Here is a 24,036-nt window from a genome sequence, read left to right as displayed (position 1 = left end):
ATTGAAAATATATTTTTTTTAAAATCTAGAAAGTTCCAAAAAGCAAAACTTGAATTTGTCTTGCTCCAGCAACTGAGAGCTATTTATGTAGCATTTATATTCTCTATACAACTAATTTCATAGAATTTACATTTTAGTGGTTACTTATATATAGGCTATGCTAAGCCACTCAGTCCTGTTCGACTCTTTGTGACCCCATGAACTATAGCCACCAGGTTCCTCTGTCCATGGGATTTCCCAGGCAAGAATACTGGAGTGGGTTGCCATTTCCTACTTCAGGGGACTCTTCCAGACCCAGGGATTAAACCTGTGTCTCTTGTGTCTCCTGCACTAACAGACATGTTCTTTACCATTAGTGCCACCTGGGAAGCTGAATTATATATAATAGATTATTATAAGTAATCTAGAGATGATTTAAAGTATACAGGAAGATGTGCATAGATTATATGCAAATACTGTGTCATCTTATAAGAGGCTTAAGCATTTTTGAATTTTGGTATTCATAGGGGTCCTGGAACTATTCCCCTGAGGATACTGAAGCTCTCAGTATCCTCAGGGGAAGGACCTTTTTCTTTGTCCTGCTTTACAATGAAATATCATGACTTAGAGTGATTGTAGCAACCAAAATTCATGCTGGAGTTTTAGAGCCTAAGTAAAAATTCTTCATGTCACTTTTTAGCCTGTATAAGATTATACTGTTTGAAGGTAATCTACTTCTGGGGTCTTCCTTCACTATCTTCCCATATCTGCTCCTACAATCAGACTATGTTCTGGTTTCTGGTTAAAATAAATGTTTTATTTTTGGAATTCCTTGAATTTATAAGTAAGATGATGGCATCAATCAGCACATCTACCTTTTCTTTGTAGTTTCCTTTTATTTTTTGCTTTTAAAGATAAACAAATGATATCGCTGGATCTTTCACATGAGAGAAGAATGTATGCATTAGGAGTTCCTTTCACCAATATTTGGAAAGAGTCCAGATCCCAGCCCAGCTGAACCAGAGTAAATATGCTGCTTGAAAAAAAAAAATGTCAGATTTCTGCTACTCTGTTAAAAGGTTAATAAGTTATAGAGATTAAGTAGTCAACATTAGCAGATACCTTATTATTACATTATTAAAATATTAATGCTTTCGGTTGTGAAATATGATCCATCAGACCTGGTGTCTAGTGGAAAGTTTAACAGGCTAGCCTGAGGGCAAGGCAGGTTTTACTAGTGTACTTAGGTGTACATGTTTAACAAGAAGGGTGGAGTCTCTGAGTTCAAATGATTGCAGTTTGCAGTTTCTTCTCAGAAAATTAACTCAGAGGAAATTCACATCTCTTATGGGCACTTCCTTTTTTTTTTTTCCTTCCCTTCAAACATAAACTGGCATTAGCCAAAATGCAGTGTCTTGAGGAAGTATATAAGTACAAAGCTTTTATTACTAACTCTTGGCAATTTAATAATTAGGGTGTACCAGAATTAAGTGCATCTCTCGTGATTAAATGGCTTTGTTGCCACATGTAATTAACATCTGCTTGTATCATTAGATGCCTTTGGCTGGGCTTGGGTGGCTCCTGATAAGCACTTCGGGAGAGGAACATAGGGAAGGAAGGCATAGTCAAACACCATAAAAGAATTTTAACACAGGTTATATCTACAATGTTAGAATCCCTCTATTTTAGTGGTATAAAGGCTCATTAAATTCAACCTCTTCATTTCACTGGTAGGGAAACTAGGGCCCAGAGAGAATATATGTTGATGTTAGTCATACAACTGTATGGCGGCAAAATCAAGACTACAGAATTACCTTCTGACTCCACGCTGGGTCCCCTTGTATGATTGTGTACTTCTTGTCTAGTCCCTAGCTATCTGTCTACACTTGCTGCAGTGACAGGCCACCCTGTAATTACTTCCCACCAACACTCATGCTTTTCCAGATGTCACCAGGTAACCATCCAAATGGTCTTTAGTATTTGCTTGTTGTTAACTTTTATCTTGTATTACAGTATAGTTGATCAACAATGTTTTGTTAATTTCAGGTGTGCAGCAAAGTGATTCAGATATGCACATACGTGTAATTTATTCTTTCTCAAATTATTTTCCCATTTAGGTCATTACAGAATACTGAGCAGAGCTTTCTGTGCTATAGGGTAGGTCCTTGTTGATTATCTATTTTAAATATAGTAGTGCGCACTTTTAGTTTTTATACAGGGGAGTTGAAAGACTACTCACTTGAAAAATTCATTGGTTTTGCATTTTAAAGACATAGGCATAAATGGTTTGGCTGGAATTGCTTTTTGGTTTCATGTTCTCTTACAGGATTGCTAATTTGTTAGAGGCCTCCAAGGAATCAGACACAGGGAGAGACCTCCAAGTGATCAGACAGAGATATGTATGGCAAAACCAATACAATATTGTAAAGTAATTAGCCTCCAATTGAAATAAATAAATTTAAAAATAAATAAATAAAAATAAAATAAAATCAACACAATGTCTCTAAGTCCTTAGTCACTCAGTTGTGTCTGTCTCTTTGCAACACCACGGACTGAAGCCCACCAAACTCCTCTGTCTATAGGATTCTACAGGCAAGAATACTAGAGTGGGTTGTCATTCCCTTCTCAAGGGCATCTTCCCAGGGATCGAACCTGTGTCTCCCGCACTGCAGGCAGAGTTTTTACTGGCTGAGCCACCAGGGAAGTCTTGTCCATTAACACTCCCTCCTATTTGAGCAGTGATCATGAAATCCATGATCTTAACATCTTATTTGAGAACATGTTATACTGCTATTTCTAACATTTCTTAGGAGGAAATAATGGCAAATATATGCACATTTTCAAGTATAGAATAAATTTACTAAACAGATGTTGATTGCATGAAATGTTTTGCAACCCCTGGAAGCAAGAGCTTTTCAGCACTTGGCATTCTGGAGCTGAGGACTGCTTGTGCTCTTGATAAAACATGGATTACACTGGAATCAAAAGAATGAAATTTTATCCAATATTTAGATTAGAGAAGAAGGATTTGGTCTGGTTTTGTGTCTGGTACAACTGTCATCTCTAAAAATGCTAGATCACCTAAACTCCTTGTTTAAGTGTGTGCATCCTAAAAGTACTCCTCCCAGGAATTTTGCATCTGAGATCCCCTTCCATAATTTACCTGTGGGTAAGGCCCTGCCTTCATGGTGACTTCACATTCATGTTTTTAGTTTTTCAGATTAGTGAGTTCATGCTTCTCAAGGAATAAACAGAGACAGCTTCCTCAAAAGACACCAAAATTATTTCAGTCAAATGGACCTGTCAGACCAGGCCAGTGGAATACTTGTGCTTTTACATTATGTTTTTATTTATAACAACATTAGAATTTACCTGAAATCAACAAGAAATGTAGATGTTCTATGCCTCAGGCTGTATCTCTGTTACAAGAAAAAAGGAAAAGAGTATTCTAGCTAAATTCTTTGGAACACAGTTTTCTAAGTTATGGAGATACCATACTTACTCGATTATTATATCTAAGTGTTAAGCAGATAATTAAGGCAGAAGTGCTAAATGTGTATTTTCAAAAGCACTAGAACTATGACTTCTGGATATATACACAAGTTTAAGAACTATGATAAAAAAGAAATACACGTATATGTATATACACATGACAAGCATACACATTATTCAAAATTATTCATAAAGTCAGCATAGTTATTACTTTTAATTAGTTCTAGGATAATTGTCAAAGAAGTCATTGGCTTCAGCAGAAATCAAATTTTATTTGGGACCCATATTTATAAGTTTGCAGAAGATGGATTTCTAGGAGTCAGATGTGGCCCACCATGGCAAGGAGGCTCAGGATAGGAAGAAATTGGTTAGTTTCCCATTTGAGGACCTTTATCTTTTATGGGGAACCCAATTATTCTCATGATAAGGGAACAAAGGAGTATTTTGGAAAGGTTAAACTGGCTTCCCAGGTGGCACAGTGGTAAAGAACCCACCTGCTGATGCAGGGAATGTGGGTTCAATCCCTGTGTCAGCAAGATCCCCTGGAGTAGGAAATGGCAACCCACTCCAGTATTCTTGCCTGGAAAATTCCATGAACAGAAGAGCCTGGTGGGCTACAGTCCAAGGGGTCACAAAGAGTCAGATATGACCAAGCATGCATACACACCTGGATCCACTTCTTTTTCATATCCTTTCTCTTTCCTTCTTTTCCCACTTTCCCCCTACTATTTCTCTCCACCTTTCTCCCTCCCTCTCTCTTCTCTACCGCTCCCATCTAACCTGCCCCTCTCCTCCCTCACCCTCTTCTCTTGTTGTTAATGGCAGTCACATATATTATGTGTTCCATGTCAGAAACCAAGAGTTTTACTGACTCAAGTATTTTTCTTAAAAAAAAAAAAAGTTGTTTATTCTCATCCTACAGTATGATTTCTCTCAAATGTATACAAGATCAGGAGTATCAATTTAAGTTCTATATGATTCTATCCAAAGATATGACTTCTGTCTTGGATCAAATTTTTTTAACTATTTTTCTTCTGTAAGGATGGTGCTAACCATTCAATTCATTCCCATACACTACCTCACTCTGCATTATAGAGCATAAATTCACAGAAAGAAGAGCCTGTGGTGTTGATGATGATGAAATACAAACATCTCTTTGCTTCTTAACGTGGTAACATTGCCACCATTTGTGTGCACTATTCCCAGGCACCCTGTGAGGGCATTTTATACACTCTCTCTCTTTTAATTCTCAGGAAGTCCCTCACTGTATCGAGGCTCAGAGGATTAAGAGACAATTTAAGTGAGGGGCAGATTCAGGATTAAAATTCAAGTTCTTCTGTAAGTCACTCAGCTACTACACTCATGATATGTAAATCGTGATGCCACACAGAACAAAAAGCATTTAGTATCTCTCTTTGAGTCTGTGGGCTAAAAAAGTACTCCTCAAAGTGACTCAAGTTTCAGATGGCAGCCAGTTATTGTAGTACAAAGAAGAGGTACAATGCATTACCCAATCCAAGAGAACAGAGTTCAAAAAAGCCTGTTGCTTATTAGAGATGATAGAGAAAAGATGCACATTGATGAGAAAGAGCATATTCTGGGGTAGTATAATTTGTAACCCTCCATTCTCAGTGCCCACTCGCTAGATGAGAAATTGTTCTGTAAAAGTAATGATGATGACAATAATAATAATTTTTTATCATAATTACTTTTTTAAAAAAGGATTCTGTACTTAAAATCATTATTAATTCTTCCTTAAAAGAATAATTCTGGATTTTAGAATATTCTTTAGTTAAACTTTAACATCCTTCTTTTAGATAATAGGATCTAATGTGAATTTGGAGGCTATATATATTTTTTTTAATTAAGAGAATTACTTGGTGTTTTTTAATAATATTCCTTTTAAATATATGAGGGCCTGGAATAAGGACAGTCAACAACAGCATCATCTAGAGTTTTCAGGACTCCAGACTGCAAGGCATAGAACACAAAGGTAAGATCTAAGCTTCTGTTTCCTTTTGATCTGTCAGTGACCTGACTACGGATACACAGCTCCGTGATTTACTGAGTCTCAACTGCCAATCACATTTAAATAACAGACAAGAAGAACAAGCACAGTGAGTACAGAGAGCAGCTGAAGAAATAACTTCATTAGCTCTAAGACAAGTCTGATCAAGGGTTCACTTTCCTTCTGATTCACCTCTGAAGTGAATCTCAGAACTATGATTTCAGCAGTCATGGGGGCAGGTAGAAATTTTAGCACAGAGTGTACAGTGTTGGTAGTTATGAATAATTATAGAGTTACATGGTTTTGCAATAGTCTTGTGATATTGGGAATGAAGTTCCTTGTTCATTGAACTGTCAGGTAAGACTGCTACTCCTCAAGAGCCTCCTGGTAGAAGAGATCCATTTTCCTATGAATCAGGGACAACACACTAAAATGTATACTGAAACTCTGGTAGAAGTGTCTTGCAGAACTCAAAGAAAAAGACACAATTAAGAAACTCAGTGGGACAAAGGTTTAAAAATCTATAAAATAGGGAGATTTCTTTCTTATCCATTAGAAAATATGATACCTAAAAGAAAGATTCTAAAATAGATTGGCTAATGATTCTAGTTTTAATATAGCAGAAGAAAAAAACATGAAGATCATATAGTTATATTCAGTTCTTTAATAGCATACCAATAGTAGTAGCTTTATCAACTTGTTAAAATTTTATTATAAATTATCATCTAAAACATAAATTTTTAAGAATATGAATTAAAATAGAAACTTTAATCACCCTTTAAATAGATTGTATTAAGTAAATTCTAGGATAAGAGTTTTGTTTGATTTATAGACCTTGGAATAGCATATTTATATATGAATTTGTTGTATTTCTTTCTCTGCTATATACAAAGAAGATAAGCAAAGTGTAAAAAAAAATTTGAATGCTTATATTTATATTGGTAAAATTTTTGCAGCTGTAGAAAGTATTATTTTAAATTTATAAATAATTTCTAAATAAAAAATAAATTGTCTCCTTTTATTTGCGAAGCAAAAACTGTTGCCCAGCTATACAGGGAAAGAAGTAATTCATTTGTATATTTTTAAGTGCAAATATACAAAGACAGAGGCTGGATTCTATAAATTAGTTGCCATTGGAGTTATGGACAAAGTGTGTAACTTATTAAGCATACTTTACAGCTAACTGAAATTAAACAGGACAAGCATATATGAATATCTATATTCTATGAACTTCTAGAAGGCAATGTGCTACAGTGCTACAGAGGACTACAGAGGACTACAATGTGCTACAGAGGGCTGATGTCTATTTCACTTTGCTTTTCAACCTTTCTATTAATAGGAATAGGAATGAGGTTGTTGATTATACACACTAAAAAGTCAGAGGGTGGGGCCAATTTAATTTCTCAACTGATGTTTAGTTGCTAAGTTTGCAACCCCATAGACTGTAGCCACCAAGCTCCTCTGTCCATGGGATTTCCCAGACAAGAATACTGGAATGTGTTGCCATTTCTTTCTTTAGGGGATCTTCCTGATCCAGGGCTGGAATAATGATCTCCTGCACAGCAGGTGGATTCTTCACTGCTGAGCCATCTGGGAAGCCTTATTCCTCAGTACTATGATTTTATTTGGATTTTAATTTTTTTAATGACTTAGGGAATCAAATTAGAATTGTTTAGCCTAAAAATCTCTAGGAGAATTACCAGCTCTCATACCTAAAAACTCCTGAGAAATCTGTGTGCAGGTCAAGAAGCAACAGTTAGAACTGCACATAGAACAACAGACTGGTTCCAAATTGGGAAAGGCTGTTGGAAATGTCAAGGCTGTATATTGTCACCCTGCTTATTTAACTTCTATGCAGAGTACATCATGCAAAATGCTGGGCTGGATGAAGCGACTGAACTGAACTGAACAGATTCCTAAAACTCCTATAGAACTAGCAAAACCTAGGTTGTGTTTTCCTAGCATTTTTATTCTAGTCAAAGTGTGTGTGTGTGTATATATATATACGTGTATATATATATGCATATATATATTATTGATAACATGGAGAGATGTTTGTTAATAAATGTGTGGTTATACATAAAATATGTCACACTTTATGTGAACCTATAAAGCAAAAAAGTACAGAGATTTCTGATATGCCCCAAAACTACACAGAAACAACCATGGAGCTTTTAATTTTGGTATAGTCATATTTATGATTTTTTTACAAGTATTTTTTTTAATGAAGAAAGTATCTCCTACTTAACATGCTTAATCCTTTGTCCTATATTTTCTCCCATTTTTTTCTCTTGGAAGAGCTTATGTCCACTTTTCTTGGGGCAAAGTAAGCTAGACCATTTTTCAAATTTCTCCTTTACTCCCATCCTTTTTCCCCCCTTCATCACACTTTCATATCTTAGTCTTCTCACCATTCAAACATGTCCTTAATTTATTTCTCGCACCAAGTATTCTTTCATTCTTCCAGTTAGAATCCTTCCTGTGACTTACTTTGTATTGTTTTTAAAATGGTTGAGACAGTTTTATGTTTGTTTCCATGTATGACTTCTCTGAATAATTCCTGAGAACAGATCTATAAATCCTGATATCCCCAAAGAGTCTCATTTAATGCTTCAAAGAATAGGTTTTCTATTAATGTTTGTAAAGAGAAAGTATGTGTTCAGTTTAGACAACTAAATACTCAGCTGAGACACAGCAATTATTTTCAAATACTCAAGCACTTGTCCTATGTTAAAGGAGTCAAACGGGCTGTACATGGTTATGGATGGTTTCTAAGGACAATTGGATTTTTCTCAATATAAAGAAGAAATTTTCAACAAATAGAATTTTCCCTGAAAATAGAATGAATCACAAAGGAGTGACTTGATTGTCTCCTAAACATATTCACTCAGGGGCGGTATATTAATATTCTTTCTACACATGGTGGGCCTCCTGAAAGAATAAATAAAATGGTATCCTTATTTGTATGCTTCATGAGTTTTCATTTTAGTCACTGACCTTTCATATTTGTGGACCTTACCCCATCTTTCCAATCTCCAGTTACACCCATCTACAGGAGTCATTTTACTTGTTTTCAAAAATGATTTGCTTTCTACATACAAAAAACTCTTAGGATAAATTTTTATCACTTAATTTTTATTTTCAATTTTTAGAAAACTTTAGAGTTAAATCACTTCTCAGAGTTCAAGATTAAATGTATCCCAAAGTCAAATCTCACCAACATGATTAAATAAATATGCATATTTGCAGGGAAATATACAAATATTTAATATTTTATGTAGTTGTATTAAAATTGATTTATTTTGAAATTTCTCCATAAATTTCCCCATGTAACTATCAATCACAGACACTTTAAGAGAAATACCACTTAATATATTTAAAATAGAACAATATAAAACAAATAAAAGTCCTGGATATTTATAGTCCATCTTCTTTATATTTTTAATTAGGCTAGAAAATAAATCACAGGAAACTAGTGCTTCAAAAATATCATGCATATTGCCCAGAACACTGATCAAACCTTAGTGAATATGAAACAAAGCAAAATGAAAATCATTATTTCCTAATAGAAACTTGTTGCCTAACTATGTACCGGAACTGTTTTGGCAATCAGAAAGCAGTAAATCAACAGGGGAGAATTTTAGCAGAATCATGAACATAGATTCATGAAGCATCTATAGAATATTTTGTCATTTTTTCCAACAAGCAATGTTTGTGTTTCTGCTACCTCTGAGGTTCTCTCTCAGCGCTGAGAACAAAAGCTGACTGCCAGTCAATCCTATGTGTTCTGGCTTCTCTGGAAGGGAAGATTTGGTGAAGGTCTTCTGATTTTGAAGTCTAGTTGGACATTGCTGCTTGCACATTCTTATATTCAGGCAGTAGGAGGAAGGATGAAATAGCTGAACTCTGAATGTTTACAATGATGTTGTTTAGTTGCTAAATCTTGTCTGATTCTTTTGATGATTCTGTAGCCCACCAGACTCCTCAGTCCATGGGATTTTCCAGGCAGGAATACAGTAATGGGTTGCCATTTCCTTCTCCAGGGAATCTTCCCAACTCAGGGATCAAACTCACATCTCCTGCATTGACAGACGGGATCTTTACCACCAGGCCACTTGTGAAGACCTAAGATGATGTTACCTTATAGCTTATTAGAAAGATGCTAGTTAGGCAAGCAGCAAAACGACTGATAGAAAAGCAAAACAATCTTGAAAGAAAGTGCTGGAATGACCAATCAGATCAAGGAGACTCCACTTCATCAGGAAGTTGCATTGGCAGACAAGTGATGGTGACCGCCCAAATAAGAAAGCTGTACTGGCCTGTATTTCATATGGAATATGTGTCCATCATATTCAATCTCAGAAACAATAATAGTACCTTCAGGATCAGGCTTCAACACTAAGGGCTTTAAGAGAGCAACAGAAAAACAGCAATTGGTGATACCAGTTGTGGTGAGGAAGTCCTGGAGGTATATTTGAGGTTAACGGAACACGATTCTTAAGACAAATGAAGTAATTCAGCAGATTATTAGAGAAGGTGGCACCTGCACCTTGGGACAATTTCTAGCAGCTATAATTTCAATAAGTTGATCGGTAGCAATTCAGAGGTCTGTAACCACCATACAAATACCTCAGAGGAGGGAAGGAACTTGGTATAGAGCTTAGAGACCGGAAGTTTCTTGCAAAACAGCTCAGTGGAGGGCATCTCCTATGCCAATCATATGGACATTGGCTATTTCTTATTAAATAGTTTTGGCGTTGGCAGCTGTTGGTGATATATCGTGATGCCGAGAAGCCACTGGGTATGAAGCCAAGATCTTGGTAGCTTCTGTATCCAAAACTGCCCAGTCTGTAGTGGCTTAGGGGCTGGAAACTCTTGGATAAGCAGTTAAGTTGCCCAAAGCATTTAAAGCCATTGCCGAGGGTCTGGCAAGCTTTGGATGTATGTCGGCTGGGGGTGCAGCCATCAGATACATACCCCTTGGTCTGAGGGCACTGATTGCAGCTGAGGCTGGGTCCGATGTTGGTCGTTTCACGGGCACTGCAGATTTGGCCCCCTGTTGGAGAGTTGCAGGGCACAGACGAGTTTGATTGGTCACAAGTTGTGGTGCAGGTCTTGGGCTCAGAACAGGGAGATTCACAGGTCGGGGCTTCTCCACAAGTTTCTTGGCAGTTATCCAGGAGCCAGAGATTCCCATGGTAGCTACTGGGTAGGCTGAGCCCAAACGTAGGGCTTACATGTCTGGAGCAAAGAGCAACAGAACCAGTCACTGGGAAATAATAGTGAGTTCTGTAGGATACGCCACTACAGTTTCCAGGATAGCCTAGAAAAGCCATGGAGCCTGGGTGTATGTTCAGTGATGGCCGTGCAGGTATGGCGAGACTGTGGCTTGACGCCCTTTTATATCTTCCCTGGGGATTGTCTGGATCCTCCCCAGACTCTCTTCCTTCTCACTGCCTGGGACAATAACATGGCAACATTTCATTAGTGTGCTGTTTAGCTGCTGCTGATGTTTTCACACTCATATTAAAGCAAGTTTATTTTGATTCTTCAAAGTTATCTATAATCACCACGTTGACCATCACGCATCACTCATCATATGCAGACCATAACTTTTGTGAATAGTGATTTCAGTGTTAACAAGAAGGCTCTCATCTGTCAACTGGTGGTAAACAAGAGATCATGTGTCATGTAACATGGTTGTTAAGGGGTTAATGAGGATCCAAGTGACACAAAGAACCTGGACTTTTCCACTCTTTAGGCAACTGCAAAATCCTGCCAGGACTTGACCCCATACTCTAAAAGAAGCTGAACGCTTTGATTGTCTCCACATTGTTGGCAAAAGAGAGCATGAGGCATTGAACTATTAAGAGGACTTTCTCCTCCTAAATAAGTGTTATATCCTTAAATATGCCAGGCCATGTACTGGTAGCAACATCATCCATTTGGAAAAGTCTGTCTGTAAGATTCACAGCAATCTCATTGAGATTTAGTGACCTAACACAAGGCCAAAAATGAACTTGTTCCCAGGGGTCAGCGGTTGCTAAGTAACCAAGACTTCTGGAAGAAGTCTTTCTTAAAGAGTTTCTATAATATGTATTATCAAAGAATGCCAGTTTCTCAAAATTGTACCTGCCTAATTGACTAAAATTGTATATCCCATTGTCTCTGCTGTAAAACCCCATTGCTGTCAGATGTATAATATTTCTTTACAATTTTGCCCAAGTAAGTTTTACTTATTTTTGATTTTCTTTTCTTTTCACATAGAGTTTTTTCCTCTGTTGAAGAATATAGTTATTTTTAGTCTAGAACCACAAAAGGAAATGGCTATGCTTAATTTTGTTTTAAATGACCTGTACAGTTCTTATAGGCACTGTACATATTAAATAATACTTTTCACTTCTTATGGTGAAGGCTGAAGAAAAAATTTTTAAGAGTTTAATTTAAAGTAAAGAACTGGCACTTTGTTCTTAAAAATACAAGCTATAATTCACACTTATAGCCTCCACTGAATTGGAAACAGCAATGCATTTATTAACTGTAAGACGTTCAGACAAAAGACAAGACCAGCTTCTTCAGGTATGATAAGCTATAGGGTTAGTTTTTAAAAGACACTGTCCTCACAGTGATTTAAAATCAGCTAGATTTTTCAAATGTACATCAACTTAAAGTTACAGATATTCTTCACAATTTTAAAAAATTTGAATATTATTATAGTTCCTCTCAGCATTTATTCAATAAGGTGATGGATTTTATTCTATGGGTACCTCTTTATTAAACATATTTTACTGTTTGCACTGTCTTTGGGTGAAAGGGTGAGGATCAGGAAGCCATATTTTCAGCAAATTCTTCAACTATAGAATATCCTGAGGTTTTGCACAGAAATTTTCAGCCTTGAGACAGGCAAATAGGAACTAAAATATGCAAGGAGCTTGGTGGCCTCCATGTAAGTTCTGGAGAGAGTGTGGAGAAAAAGGAACCCTCTGCACTGTCAGTGGGAGTGCAGCCACTGTGGAGAACAGTCTGGTTTCCTTATGAAACTAAAAATAGAAATACCACATGATCTAGCAGTCTCATGCCTGGACATAAATCTGAGGAACTATTTCAAAACGATACATTCACCTCGAAGTTCATAGCAACAATATTGACAAAAACTAAGACATGGAAGCAACCTAAATATCCATTAAAGGGTGAATGGATAAAGAAGATGTGGTGCATATATATACAATGAAATATTGCTCAGCCATAAAAAAGAATGAAACAATGTCATTTATGCAACATGGATGAATCTAGAGGCTTTCAGAGAAAGACAAAGCTCATATGACATGGCTTATATGTGAATCTAAAAATGATACAAATGAATTTATTTACAAAACAGAAACAGACTTAGAAAACAAATGTATGGTTACCAAAGGGAAAAGACAGGGGAGGGATAAATTAGGAGTTTGGGATTAACATATACACACTACTATATACGGATTTCCCTGGTGGCTCAGATGGTAAAGAATCTGCCTGCAAAACAGGAGACCCGAGTTCAGTCCCAGTTCAGTCCCTGGGTCAGGAAGATCCCCAGGAGAAGGGGATGGCTACCCACTTCAGTTCTCTTGTTTGGAGAATTCCATGGATAGAGGAGTCTGGCAAGTTATATAGTCCATGGGGTCCCAAAGAGTCAGACATGACTGGGTGACTAACAACAATAATCAACAAGGACAAGGACATATTGTATAGCACAGGGAACTATACACAACATCGTGTACCAACCTATATATAATGGAAAAGAATCTGAAAAGGGAAATGTGAAAAAATAAAGACTTTGAAAAAAGTACACAAGGCAGTCGTCTGTGAACTTTCCACTAAACTACTTGTTACAAGTAATATACAGGAGAGTTCAGAGGTTGGTGGAAGTCTATTTCTGCATCCCTTCATCATACCACAATTATCTTTAGTCTTTTTTTAGACTTCCTTGAAGCAAATTTGAGAGAAAATAAACAAACAAACCCAAAATAACTCCATCTGCTGTAAAGCCCACATACTCCCTTTCTGACTTTGCATTATAAATGGCAGAGTATGTTAAATTAATATCACACACTCTAGTGTGAGTCTAACAATTAAATAATGTAGAACATCACTTAGCATAATTAATGTTCACAGCATGAGGATTTATAACATATTTAAATTTATTTTGTTACAATCATATTCTAAACAGTCAAATACTGAGGTTTGCAAAGGCAGTTAGCCCAGCTTGTCTCATTGGCTTTTATGTTTTACCTTATTCACTCATGGCACTCATAAGCGACCATCACTCGCTTTTCACCCACCACATTCTGTAAACACTACCTCTACAGAACTGTCTTCTGCTCTTGACTCCGTTTTAGCAAGAAACCCAAGTAGTCAGGCAGTGATCGTTTTCAGTAGTAAGGACTGTTGTTGTTTGGGTGACATTATCCTCTGAAGGCTTCGCTTGTGGCTCAACTGGTAAAGAATCTGCCTGCAATGCGGGTAGACCTGGGTTCAATCCCTGGGTTGAGAAGATCCCCTGAAGGGAACAGCTACTCACTCCTCCGAAGGCTTTGGAGAACATATCAATTTCTCCATTTTCATTTAATTACTAAATAACCTTTCCTTCCATTATAATAATAATCTTATTCTATTTGTAATATTTTATATATTACAAAATAGAATAATCCTGTCCTATATAATATAATCCTGTCCACTATATAATAATCCTGTCCTATTTGTAATATTTTCTGTGTGTATAAAACCTACCCCTGCCTCCACACCATGGGCTAATGCAGGAGACATACTCCCTGGGTCAGGAAGACCCCTGGAGTAGGAAATGGCAACCCACTCCAGAATTCTTTCCTGGAAAATCCCATGGATAGAGGGGCCTGGCAGGCTACAGTTCATGGAGTCACAAAGAGTCAGACACAACTGGGCACACACACAGACACACACACACACACACATCCTGCCACCCAAAGTCCACTTCCTAATCAGCAGAACCTGTGAATGGTATGGCAAAAGGGGTTTTGAAGATGTGATTAGCCCTAAGTGTCCTGAAATGGATTACCTGGGTGAGCCTGAGATTATCATAGAAGTCCTTCTAAGAAAAAAAAAAAAAAAAAAGAAGTCCTTCTAAGAAAGAGGTAGTAGATGAGAAAGAGAGAAGAAAGGGACCACAGGAGTAGAGGCTGGAGTACCGCTGCTGTAAGTGAGGAGATGACAGCAAACTCGAGAAGGTAGAAGAGTCAGGGAATGGATTCCTCTTCAGAGACTTTAGGAGAAATTGGTTCTGCTCATGCCTTGACTTTAGTTTGGTGAAACTGATTTTGGACTTCTGGCCTCCAGAACTTTAAGAGAATATTATGTCAGAAAAATACAGGTATAATACATAGTCTTTATGTAGTGTGAGGAGTTTACGCTCTGTATCTGTGGCAAGGTTAAGATGCGAAGAATGAACTTTCTACCACCAGATAATTCAGAGAAATCCCCATGCCTTCTGAAAAAGAATAAACATACTCCCTTTATCTAATGAGGCAGCAAATTTTTTACAACTCATTATAAAAGAGTAATGCAACTGTTTCTCAATTTTTCCAAAGGTTAGAAATCCTTTAGGGTAAACACAGAATATCAGAGAAAGCTAAATTTTCCAGTAAATGGCCCTTAAAGAAAATAATGGAGGTCACCTTCAAGCCTTTTAGGTCATGATGAAATTTTATCTTCCGTTTTGCAAAATATGTATATAAGTGTGTCCTAATTTCACTTTCCAGAGCATTGTTAAATGATTCAACAATGATCCTGTGATCTGAAAAGCAAAATGTATGCAAATCTATACTTACATAGCAATTAAGCTATATATATTGAGTCAAAATGATTCTTAAATTTAGCAGTGGTAAAATAAAATGGTGTAATCCAGCTACATTTATGTTGTTGGCTTCATAAATCATTAGTGGTTTCCAAAAGCTTTTAAGAGACAAATTTAAAGGAAGATGGGCTTTCCCAGTGGCTCAATGGTAAGGAACCTGTCTGAAATGAAGGAGCCACAGGAGACCTGGGTTCCATCTCTGTGTTGGGAAGATCCCCTGGAGAAGGAAATGGCAATCTACTCCAGTATTCTTGCCTGGAGAATCCCATGGACAAAAGAATCTGGTGAGCTGCAGTCCAGAGGGTCACAAAGAGTCAGACACGACTGAAATAACTGAGCACACACACAGGCACACATGCATAAAGGAAGATAAAATATTTTTTTTTCTAGCTTTTAAGGTCCTTGAAATATATTTAGCATATGAGACATGGAGAAAGGGATGGGGGCAGACTACAACCAAGGGTCCAATGTGTGATCCAGATAGTTATATTTTCTTTCCAGTTTTTAATTGAGGTACAGTGGATTTACAATATTATGTTAGTTTCAGGTGTACAGCAAAGTGATCCAATTATACATACATATCCAGTCAAGGCTATGGTTTTTCCAGTAGTCATGTATGAATGTGAGAGCTGAACTGTGAAGAAGGCTGAGTGCCAAAGAATTGATGCTTTTAAACTGTGGTGTTGAGGAAGACTCTTGAGAGTCCCTTGGACTGCAAGGAGATCCAATCAGTCCATTCTGAAGATCAACCCTGGGATTTCTTTGGAAGGAATGATGTTAAAGCTGAAACTCCAGTACTTTGGCCACCTCATGCGAAGAGTTGACTCATTGGAAAAGACTTTGATGCTGGGAGGGATTGGGGGCAGGAGGAGAAGGGGACGACCGACGATGAGATGGCTGGATGGCATCACTGACTCGATGGACATGAGTCTGAGTGAACTCTGGGAGTTGGTGATGGACAGGGAGGCCTGGCGTGCTGTGATTCGTGGGGTCGCAAAGAGTCGGACACGACTGAGTGACTGAACTGAACTGAACTGATACACATATATATTATTTTTCAGATTCTTTTCCATTATAGGTTGTTACAAGATACTGAATATAGTTCCTGGGCTATGCAGTAAAACCTTGTTGCTTATTTTATATATAGTAATGTGTATTTGTTAATCCCATACTCCTAATTTATCTCTCCTCCTCACCTTTCCCCTTTGGTAACCATTTATTTTGTTTTCTGTGTCTGTTTGTCTGCTTCTGTAAGTCCATGTTTATTATTTTTTAGATTCCACATATAAGTGATGTCATGTGATATTTGTCTTTCTCTGACTTACTTCACTTAGCGTGATACTCTCTAGGTCCATCCCTATTGCTGCAGATGGATATTTCATTCTCTCTATGACTAATATTCAACTGGACTTCCCAGGTGGCGCAGTGGTTAAGAATCCAACTGCCAATGCAGGATACGTGGGCGGGAGACTTGTCCCTGCCAGGAATGGATTCCTTACCTGGAGAAGGTAATGGCAACCCATTCCAGTATTCCTGCCTGGAAAATTTCATGGACAGAGGAGCCTGGCAGGCTACAGTTCATGGGGTTACAAAGAGTTGGACATGACTGAGTGTGTGCGCGTGCACACACACACACACACACACACACACACACACACATTATGCATTGACGGTTGACAAGAACTGGAGAAATGCGAACTAACGGGGAAAGAACCAGTTGCTCATAGCACCTGTGGCCACAGTTAAGGGTGGAAGAGTAGTGTGAAGTTTTATAGGTTGTGGGCTCACAGCTGGATGGTTGGTAGCTGGAAAGCTTGTCACGTGTCTCTGGGGAGTTGTCCAGAAGCCAGGTTTTGTTTCGGCTGGAAAAGTCAAAAGCATCACCATAGTTTACACCAGTAAAGTAGAGAGTAGTGGATGAGTTGACAGGAACATGGCAATAACTCCCAAGTGAACAGGAGTCATTGTTTCCAGAACAGCTGTCATTGGATGACATAGTAGAAGGTGAAGCAAAAATTTCAGATAAGCAACAGAGAATGGCTTGTCTATGTTGATGTAAGTATATAAAACCAGATTGTTTATATACTTTGGTGGACATATATTGTGATTCTTCTCCTCCCCAGATTTTAGATCACTTTGCATAATATTATCTCATTAGTTCATTTTGCTGACTATGGAAATGACTTCCCACCCATCCATAAAATAAGTCCAGTTTGCATCTTCTAAATATCTGCTGTCCTAATCTCTCTCCTGCTTATCAGGCTTAAGAATGTAAGATGTAATCACCTATGTATTTCATCTGCTTTGCTTCTGTTCCTACCCTTTAATAATGCATGGTTACATGGAGTCCATCTGAATGGATGTTTATTCTAGTCATTATCCACAAAGAACAACCTGGTTAGGAAGGCATAGTCTTCATCATTGATGAAGAGACTTAGTGTTACAATGCTTGATGTGCTGAACTAGTTCCCAAATAGCACATTTATTGGATTTGCCAGATGGAAAAACTCATACTTATTCTGTTTTTTACTATTTATCTGAGACTCTAATTGGGTTATGGTGTTCTCTGTATATTTGTCCTGACAGTCAATTTTTTTTTTCTGACAGTCAATTTTATGCAAGCATCTTAGAGTGCATTTTAAAGAGCTCTACCCTGACCATGTGATGTTTTTTCATTACTTTAAAGTTGGTTTTCAAAGACTTGAGGAGATGTATGTAATATTTCTGCATGGTAACATTGTAAAAGGCATTCATTTCTATTGGTGGCATTCAACTAAAAGGAAAAACATTAAAGGCCATCAGATTGTGCATCAACATTCCAGAATTGATGGATGTCTTCACCTGAGATAATTTACTAAGGCACTTCAATCTTCATGCAATTAAAGTGAGCAAGGATTAGGAAAATGTTTAACATCACAGGAAGAAAGATATCTGAAAAGTTCTTACTTGGGACATCACAGAATAAGTGATCTCTGTATTTCATTTTGGATTCTCCCCCCAAAGAAGAGCTAATCTTTACAGACATCCATTTCCTGGAGTTAGTATTTTAATAGATCAGAAATATGTCTTTTCAAGCTCTTTCACAGATGGTCAAAATGATGCTGGGAATGAATAGAGGAGAACAAAGTTTCCATGAAATTACTTGGCGTCTGAAAGTGCCATTGGTGATTCTTTTGGTGGAAGTTTCCCCATTTTGCAGCAGTCCCAGTTTCTTATATAACCTTTCGAGTAAGAATGGGAGATCTTATATCCCCATGCAGGCATGCACCAAGAGGAGGGAGGGATGTAGGAGGGTGGGTACTGCAATACACATGATTTAAAAAATTTTTATTTTTTAACATCATAAAAAGCATGACATTTTGTGCAGGTGGAATGTAAGGTTTCTCTTCTGAATTTTTTGTTTCAGGTAGTGGAAGAAAAAATAGTTGACATCACACATGGGGCATTTTCAAAGTCAACGTATTGCATTCCTTCTTAAAGAAAGTATCAGATCACATTGGTGTCAGGCATGCTAATAGTAGAAAAAAACAGAAGAGATTGGAATCATCAAAGGTTGAAAATTTGAAAATTTTCTTGACAATTCTCTCATTTTCTCCAAGAGTATTAAACCCTCCAGATAAGTAAAATCTCCCAAACTCTTACATGCTTCCAAAGAAAATTCCTTCCCTTCCCTTGATTAGCCTCAACTGAAGTATTTTTTTGTGTGTGCCACACTGAAATTCCTCATAATCTAGGTCAAGATTCTCTTCACTTCTTTGGTTCTTTGTAAAGTTCAAAAATAAATGATAACCAACTAGTCTATAAAATCTCTTCTTATATGTACACATGTTACATATGACTTTGAAAAATAAAATATTTTGATTTCGCCCACAGTGAAAATAGATTTGGTTTTCATAGAACTGCTAATAAATGTGTCTGATAACTTGAATACCATGGAGGCTAGAGTTATCGAGCTAAATATAATCTAGCCATTAATAATCAGTAGTTAAACTGTGAGTTAGAGGCAGAATATATAACTGAGAGAAATCTAGAATCATCAATGATTTATCATATCTTTATGCCAAACACAGGAGAGGCCAAATACACACACCTACCTAACATGTATCCTAATTCACTATTTTTAATTCCATCTGTAATTCTTCCCAGTACAGAGACTTTGAGTTCATTATATCTCCATGTAGTTTCCTGCCTCCAAGATCAAAACAAAACAAAACAAAAAAACTTTTGAAAAGTTATATCTTTTTATTAGAAATGGTTGCTTGTGGATATGATAAAATTAACACGAAATAAAGAACCTCTTGATGAGGGTAAAAAGATGAGACTGAAAAAGCTGGCTTAAAGCTCAGTATTCAAAAATCTAAGATCATGGCATCTGGCCCCATCACTTCATAGCTAATAGATAGGGAAAAAAATGAAAACAGTGACAGAGTTTATTTTTGTGGGCTCCAAAATCACTGTGGACAGTGATTGCAGCCATGAAATTAAAAAACAAAACAAACAAAAAATGCTTGCTCCTTGTAAAAAAAAAAGCTATGATAAATATAAACAGCATATTAAAAAGCAGAGGCATCACTTTGCTGACAAATGTCCATCTAGTCAAAGCTATGGTTTTTCCAGTAGTCATGTGGAGAAGGCAATGGCAACCCACTCCAGTACTCTTGCCTGGAAAATCCCATAGGCGGAGGAGCCTGGTAGGCCACAGTCCATGGGGTCACAAGGAGTCAGACACAACTGAATGACTTCCCTTTCACTTTTCACTTTCCTGCATTGGAGAAGGAAATGGCAACCCACTCCAGTGTTCTTGCTTAGAGAATCCCAGGGACAGGGGAGCCTGGTGGGCTGCCGTCTATGGGGTCACACAGAGTCAGACACAACTGAAATGACTTAGCAGCAGCAGCAGCATGTACAGATGTGAGAGTTGGATCATAAAGAAGGCTAAGTGACAAAAAATTGATGCTTTCGAGAAGACTCTTGAGACTCTTGAAATCATAGAAAAGGTAGCTCCTGGATTGACAGCCATTTGTCAGCTAACTCAGAGGTTGACACCCAAAGGACTGGTAACTTGAAAGATGGCAACTCAAGGTTGTCTACAACATACTGGCTGGCAGGAACTGGAAACATGGGACTTGATAGAAAGAAAGATATTTCCTTGATAGGATCTGAACACATCAGAAATATTCTGACAACATTCAGAAGGGATGCAGGCACTGTTCTCACAACTGGTTGGAAGGCAGCTCATGGTGTAACCACAGGGCTCATGGCAGTGGCCATGGAGTGTATTGCTGCCCAGGCTCCTATTAGGATCAGTTCGGTTCAGTCACTCAGTTGTGTCCAACTCTTTGCCACCGCATGGACTGCAGCATGCCAGGCCTCCCTGTCCATCACCAATTCTTGGAGTTCACTCAAACTCACGTCCATAAAGTCAGTGATGCCATCCAACCACCTCATCCTCTGTTGTCCCTTTCTCCTCCTGCTTTCAATCTTTCCCAGCATCAGGGTCTTTCCCAATGAGTCAGTTCTTCACATCAGGTAGCCAAAGTATTGGAGTTTCAGCTTCAGTATCAGTCCTTCCAAAGAATATTCAGGACAGATTTCCTTTAAGACTGACTGGTTGGATTTCCTTGCAGTCCAAGGGACTCTCAAGAGGCTTCTCCAACACCACAGTTCAAAAGCATCAATTCTTCAGGGCTCAGCTGTCTTTATAGTCCAACTCTCACATCCATACATGACTACTGGAAAAACCATAGCTTGACTAGATGGAACTTTGTCGACAGAGCAATGTCTCTGCTTTTTAATATGCTGTCTAGGATGGTCATAGCTTTTCTTCCAAGGAGCAAGCATCTTTTAATTTCATGGCTGTAGTCACCATCTGCACTGATCTGGATCCCAAGAAAGTAAAGTCTCTCACTGTTTCCATTGTTTTCCCATCTATTTGCCATGAAGTGATGGGACCAGATGCCATGATTTTAGTTTTCTGAATGTTGAGCTTCATGCTAACTTTTTCACTCTCCTCTTTCACTTTCATCAAGAAGCTCTTTAGTTCTTCTTCACTTTCTGCTGTAAGAGTAGTGTCATCCGCATATCCGAGATTATTTGCAATCTTGATTTCAGCTTGTGCTTCATCTAGCCTGGCAACTAGCATGATGTACTCTGCATATAAATTAGATAAGTAGGGTGACAATATACAGCCTTGACATACTCCTTTTCTGATTTGGAACCAGTCTATTGTTCCACATACAGTTCTAACTGTTGTTTCTTGACTTGCATACAGACTTCTCAGGAGCCAGATCAAGTGGTCTGGTACTCCCATCTCTTGAAGAATTTTCTACAGTTTGTGGTGATCCACACAGTCAAAGGATTTGGTGTGGTCAATAAAGCAGAAATAGATGTTTTTCTGGAACTCTCTTGCTTTTTTGATGATCCAGGAGATGTTGGCAATTTGTTCTCTGGTTCCTCTGCCTTTTCTAAAACCAGCTTGAACATCTGGAAGTTCATGGTTCATGTATTGCTGAAGCCTGGCTTGGAGAATTTTTAGCATTACTTTGCTAGCGTGTGGGATGAGTACAATTGTGTGGTCGTTTAAACATTCTTTGGCACTGCCTTTCTTTGGGACTGGAAGGAAAAATGACCTTTTCCAGTCCTGCGGCCACTACTGAGTTATCCAAATTTGCTGGCATATTGAGTGCAGCACTTTCACAGCATCATCTTTTAGGATTTGAAATCAACTGGAATTCCATCACCTCCACTAACTTTTTTCATAGTGATGCTTCCTAAGACCCACCTGACTTTGGACTCCTGGATGTGGTTCCAGGTGAGTGATCACACCATCGTGATTATCTGGGTCATGAATATCTATTTGTATAATTCTTCTCTTTATTCTTGCCACGTCTTAATATCTTCTGCCTCTCTTAGGTCCATATCATTTCTGTCTTTAATGTGCCCATCTTTGCATGAAATATTCCCTTGGTATCTCTGATTTTCTTAAAGAGATCTCTAGTCTTTCCCACTCTATTATTTTCCTGTATTTCTTTGCTCTGATCACTGAGGAAGACTTTCTTATCTTTCCTTGCTCTTCTTTGGAACTCAGCATTCAAATGGGTATATCTTTCCTTTTCTTGTTTGCCTGTAGCTTTTCTTCTGTTCTTAGCTGTTTGTAAGGCCTCCTCAGACAATCATTTTGCCTTTTGCAAATTTCTTTTTCTTGGGGATGATCTTGATCACAGCGTCTTGTGCAATGTCACGAACCTCTGTCCATAGTTCTTCAGGCACTCTATCAGATTTCATTCCTTGAGTCTATTTGTCACTTCCACTGTATAATCATAAGAGATTTGATTTAGGTCATACCTGAATGGTCTAGGTGGTTTTTCCCTACTTTTTTCAATTTAAGTTTGAATTTGGCAATAAGGAGTTCATGATTTGAGCCACAGTTACTTCCTGGCCTTGTTTTTGCTAACTGTATAGAGCTTTTCCATCTTTGGCTGCAAAGAATATAATCAACCTTTGATTTTGTTATTGATCGTTTGGTGAGGTCCATGTGTAGAGTCTTCTCTTGTGTTGTTGGAGGAGGGTGTTTGCTATGACCAGTGCATTTTCTTGGCAAAACTCTGTTAGCTTTGACCTGCTTCATTTTGTACTCCAAGGCAAAATTTGCCTGTTACTCTAGGTATTTCTTGACTTCCTACTTTTGTATTCCAGCCCCCTATAATGAAAGGACATCTTTTTTGGGAGTTAGTTCTGGAAGGTTTTGTAGATCTTCACAGAACCATTCAACTTCAGCTTCTCAGCATTACTAGTCAGGGCATAGACTTGGATTACTCTGATATTGAATGGCTTGCCTCGGGAATGAACAAAGATCATTCTGTCATTTTGAGATTGCATCCAAGTACTGCATTTTGGACTCTTTTGTTGACTATGATGGCTACTCCATTTATTCTAAAGGATTCCTCCCCACAGTAGTAGATATAATCATCATCTGAGTTAAATTCACCCATTCCAGTCCATTTTAGTTCACTGACTCCTGAAGTGTTGATTCTATGTCCTGTTTGACTGCTTCCAATTTGCGTTGATTCATGGGCCTAACATTCCAGGTTCCTATGCAATATTGCTCTTTACAGCATCAGACTTTACTTTCATCACAATCACAACTGGGTGTTGTTTTTGATTTGGCTCTGTCTCATTCTTTCTGAAGTTATTTCACCACTGATCTCCCGTAGCATATTGGGCACCTACCGACCTAAGGAGTTCATCTTTCATGGTCATATCTTTTTGCCTTTTCATGCTATTCATGGGGTTCTCAAGGCAAGAATACTGAAGCGATGTGCCATTCCTTTCTCCAGTGAACCACATTTTATCAGAACTCTCCACCATGACCCATCCTTCTTCTGGGGCCCTACATGGCATGGCTCATAGTTTCATTGAGTTAGAAGACTGTGGTCCATGTGATCAGTTTGGTCCATTTTCTGTGATTGTAGTTTTCATTCTGTCTGCCCTCTGATAGAGAAGGATAAGAGGTTTATAGACGCTTTCTGATGGGAGAGACTGACTGAGGAGGAAACTAGATCTTGTTCTGATGGGCGGGGCCATGGTCAGCAAATCATTAATCCAATTTTCTATTGATGGGTGGGGCTGTGTTCCCTCCCTGTTGTTTGACCTGAGACCAAACAATTGTGGAGGTAATGAAGATAATGACGAC

At 38.0% G+C, this 24,036-nt stretch overlaps 1 protein-coding gene across 1 annotated transcript in view; it reads right to left on the bottom strand.

Annotated features, from left to right (window-relative positions):
• Positions 1-10,056: 10,056 nt before the first annotated feature.
• LOC101116882 (keratin-associated protein 24-1) overlaps positions 10,057-24,036 on the bottom strand; it is a 37,536-nt gene continuing 23,556 nt past the window's right edge. Inside the window, exon 2 of the mRNA XM_027957911.2 lies at positions 10,057-10,925. Within this exon, the coding sequence (XP_027813712.2) occupies positions 10,057-10,925 (869 nt within the window). The remainder of the gene's footprint in view (positions 10,926-24,036) is intronic.

The sequence above is a fragment of the Ovis aries genome, chromosome 1 (genome assembly GCF_016772045.2).
Source record: "Ovis aries strain OAR_USU_Benz2616 breed Rambouillet chromosome 1, ARS-UI_Ramb_v3.0, whole genome shotgun sequence".
Taxonomy (NCBI): domain Eukaryota; kingdom Metazoa; phylum Chordata; class Mammalia; order Artiodactyla; family Bovidae; genus Ovis; species Ovis aries.
The sequence above is the reverse complement of the archived record's forward strand: the minus strand, read 5'-3'. Positions and strand labels throughout refer to the sequence as shown.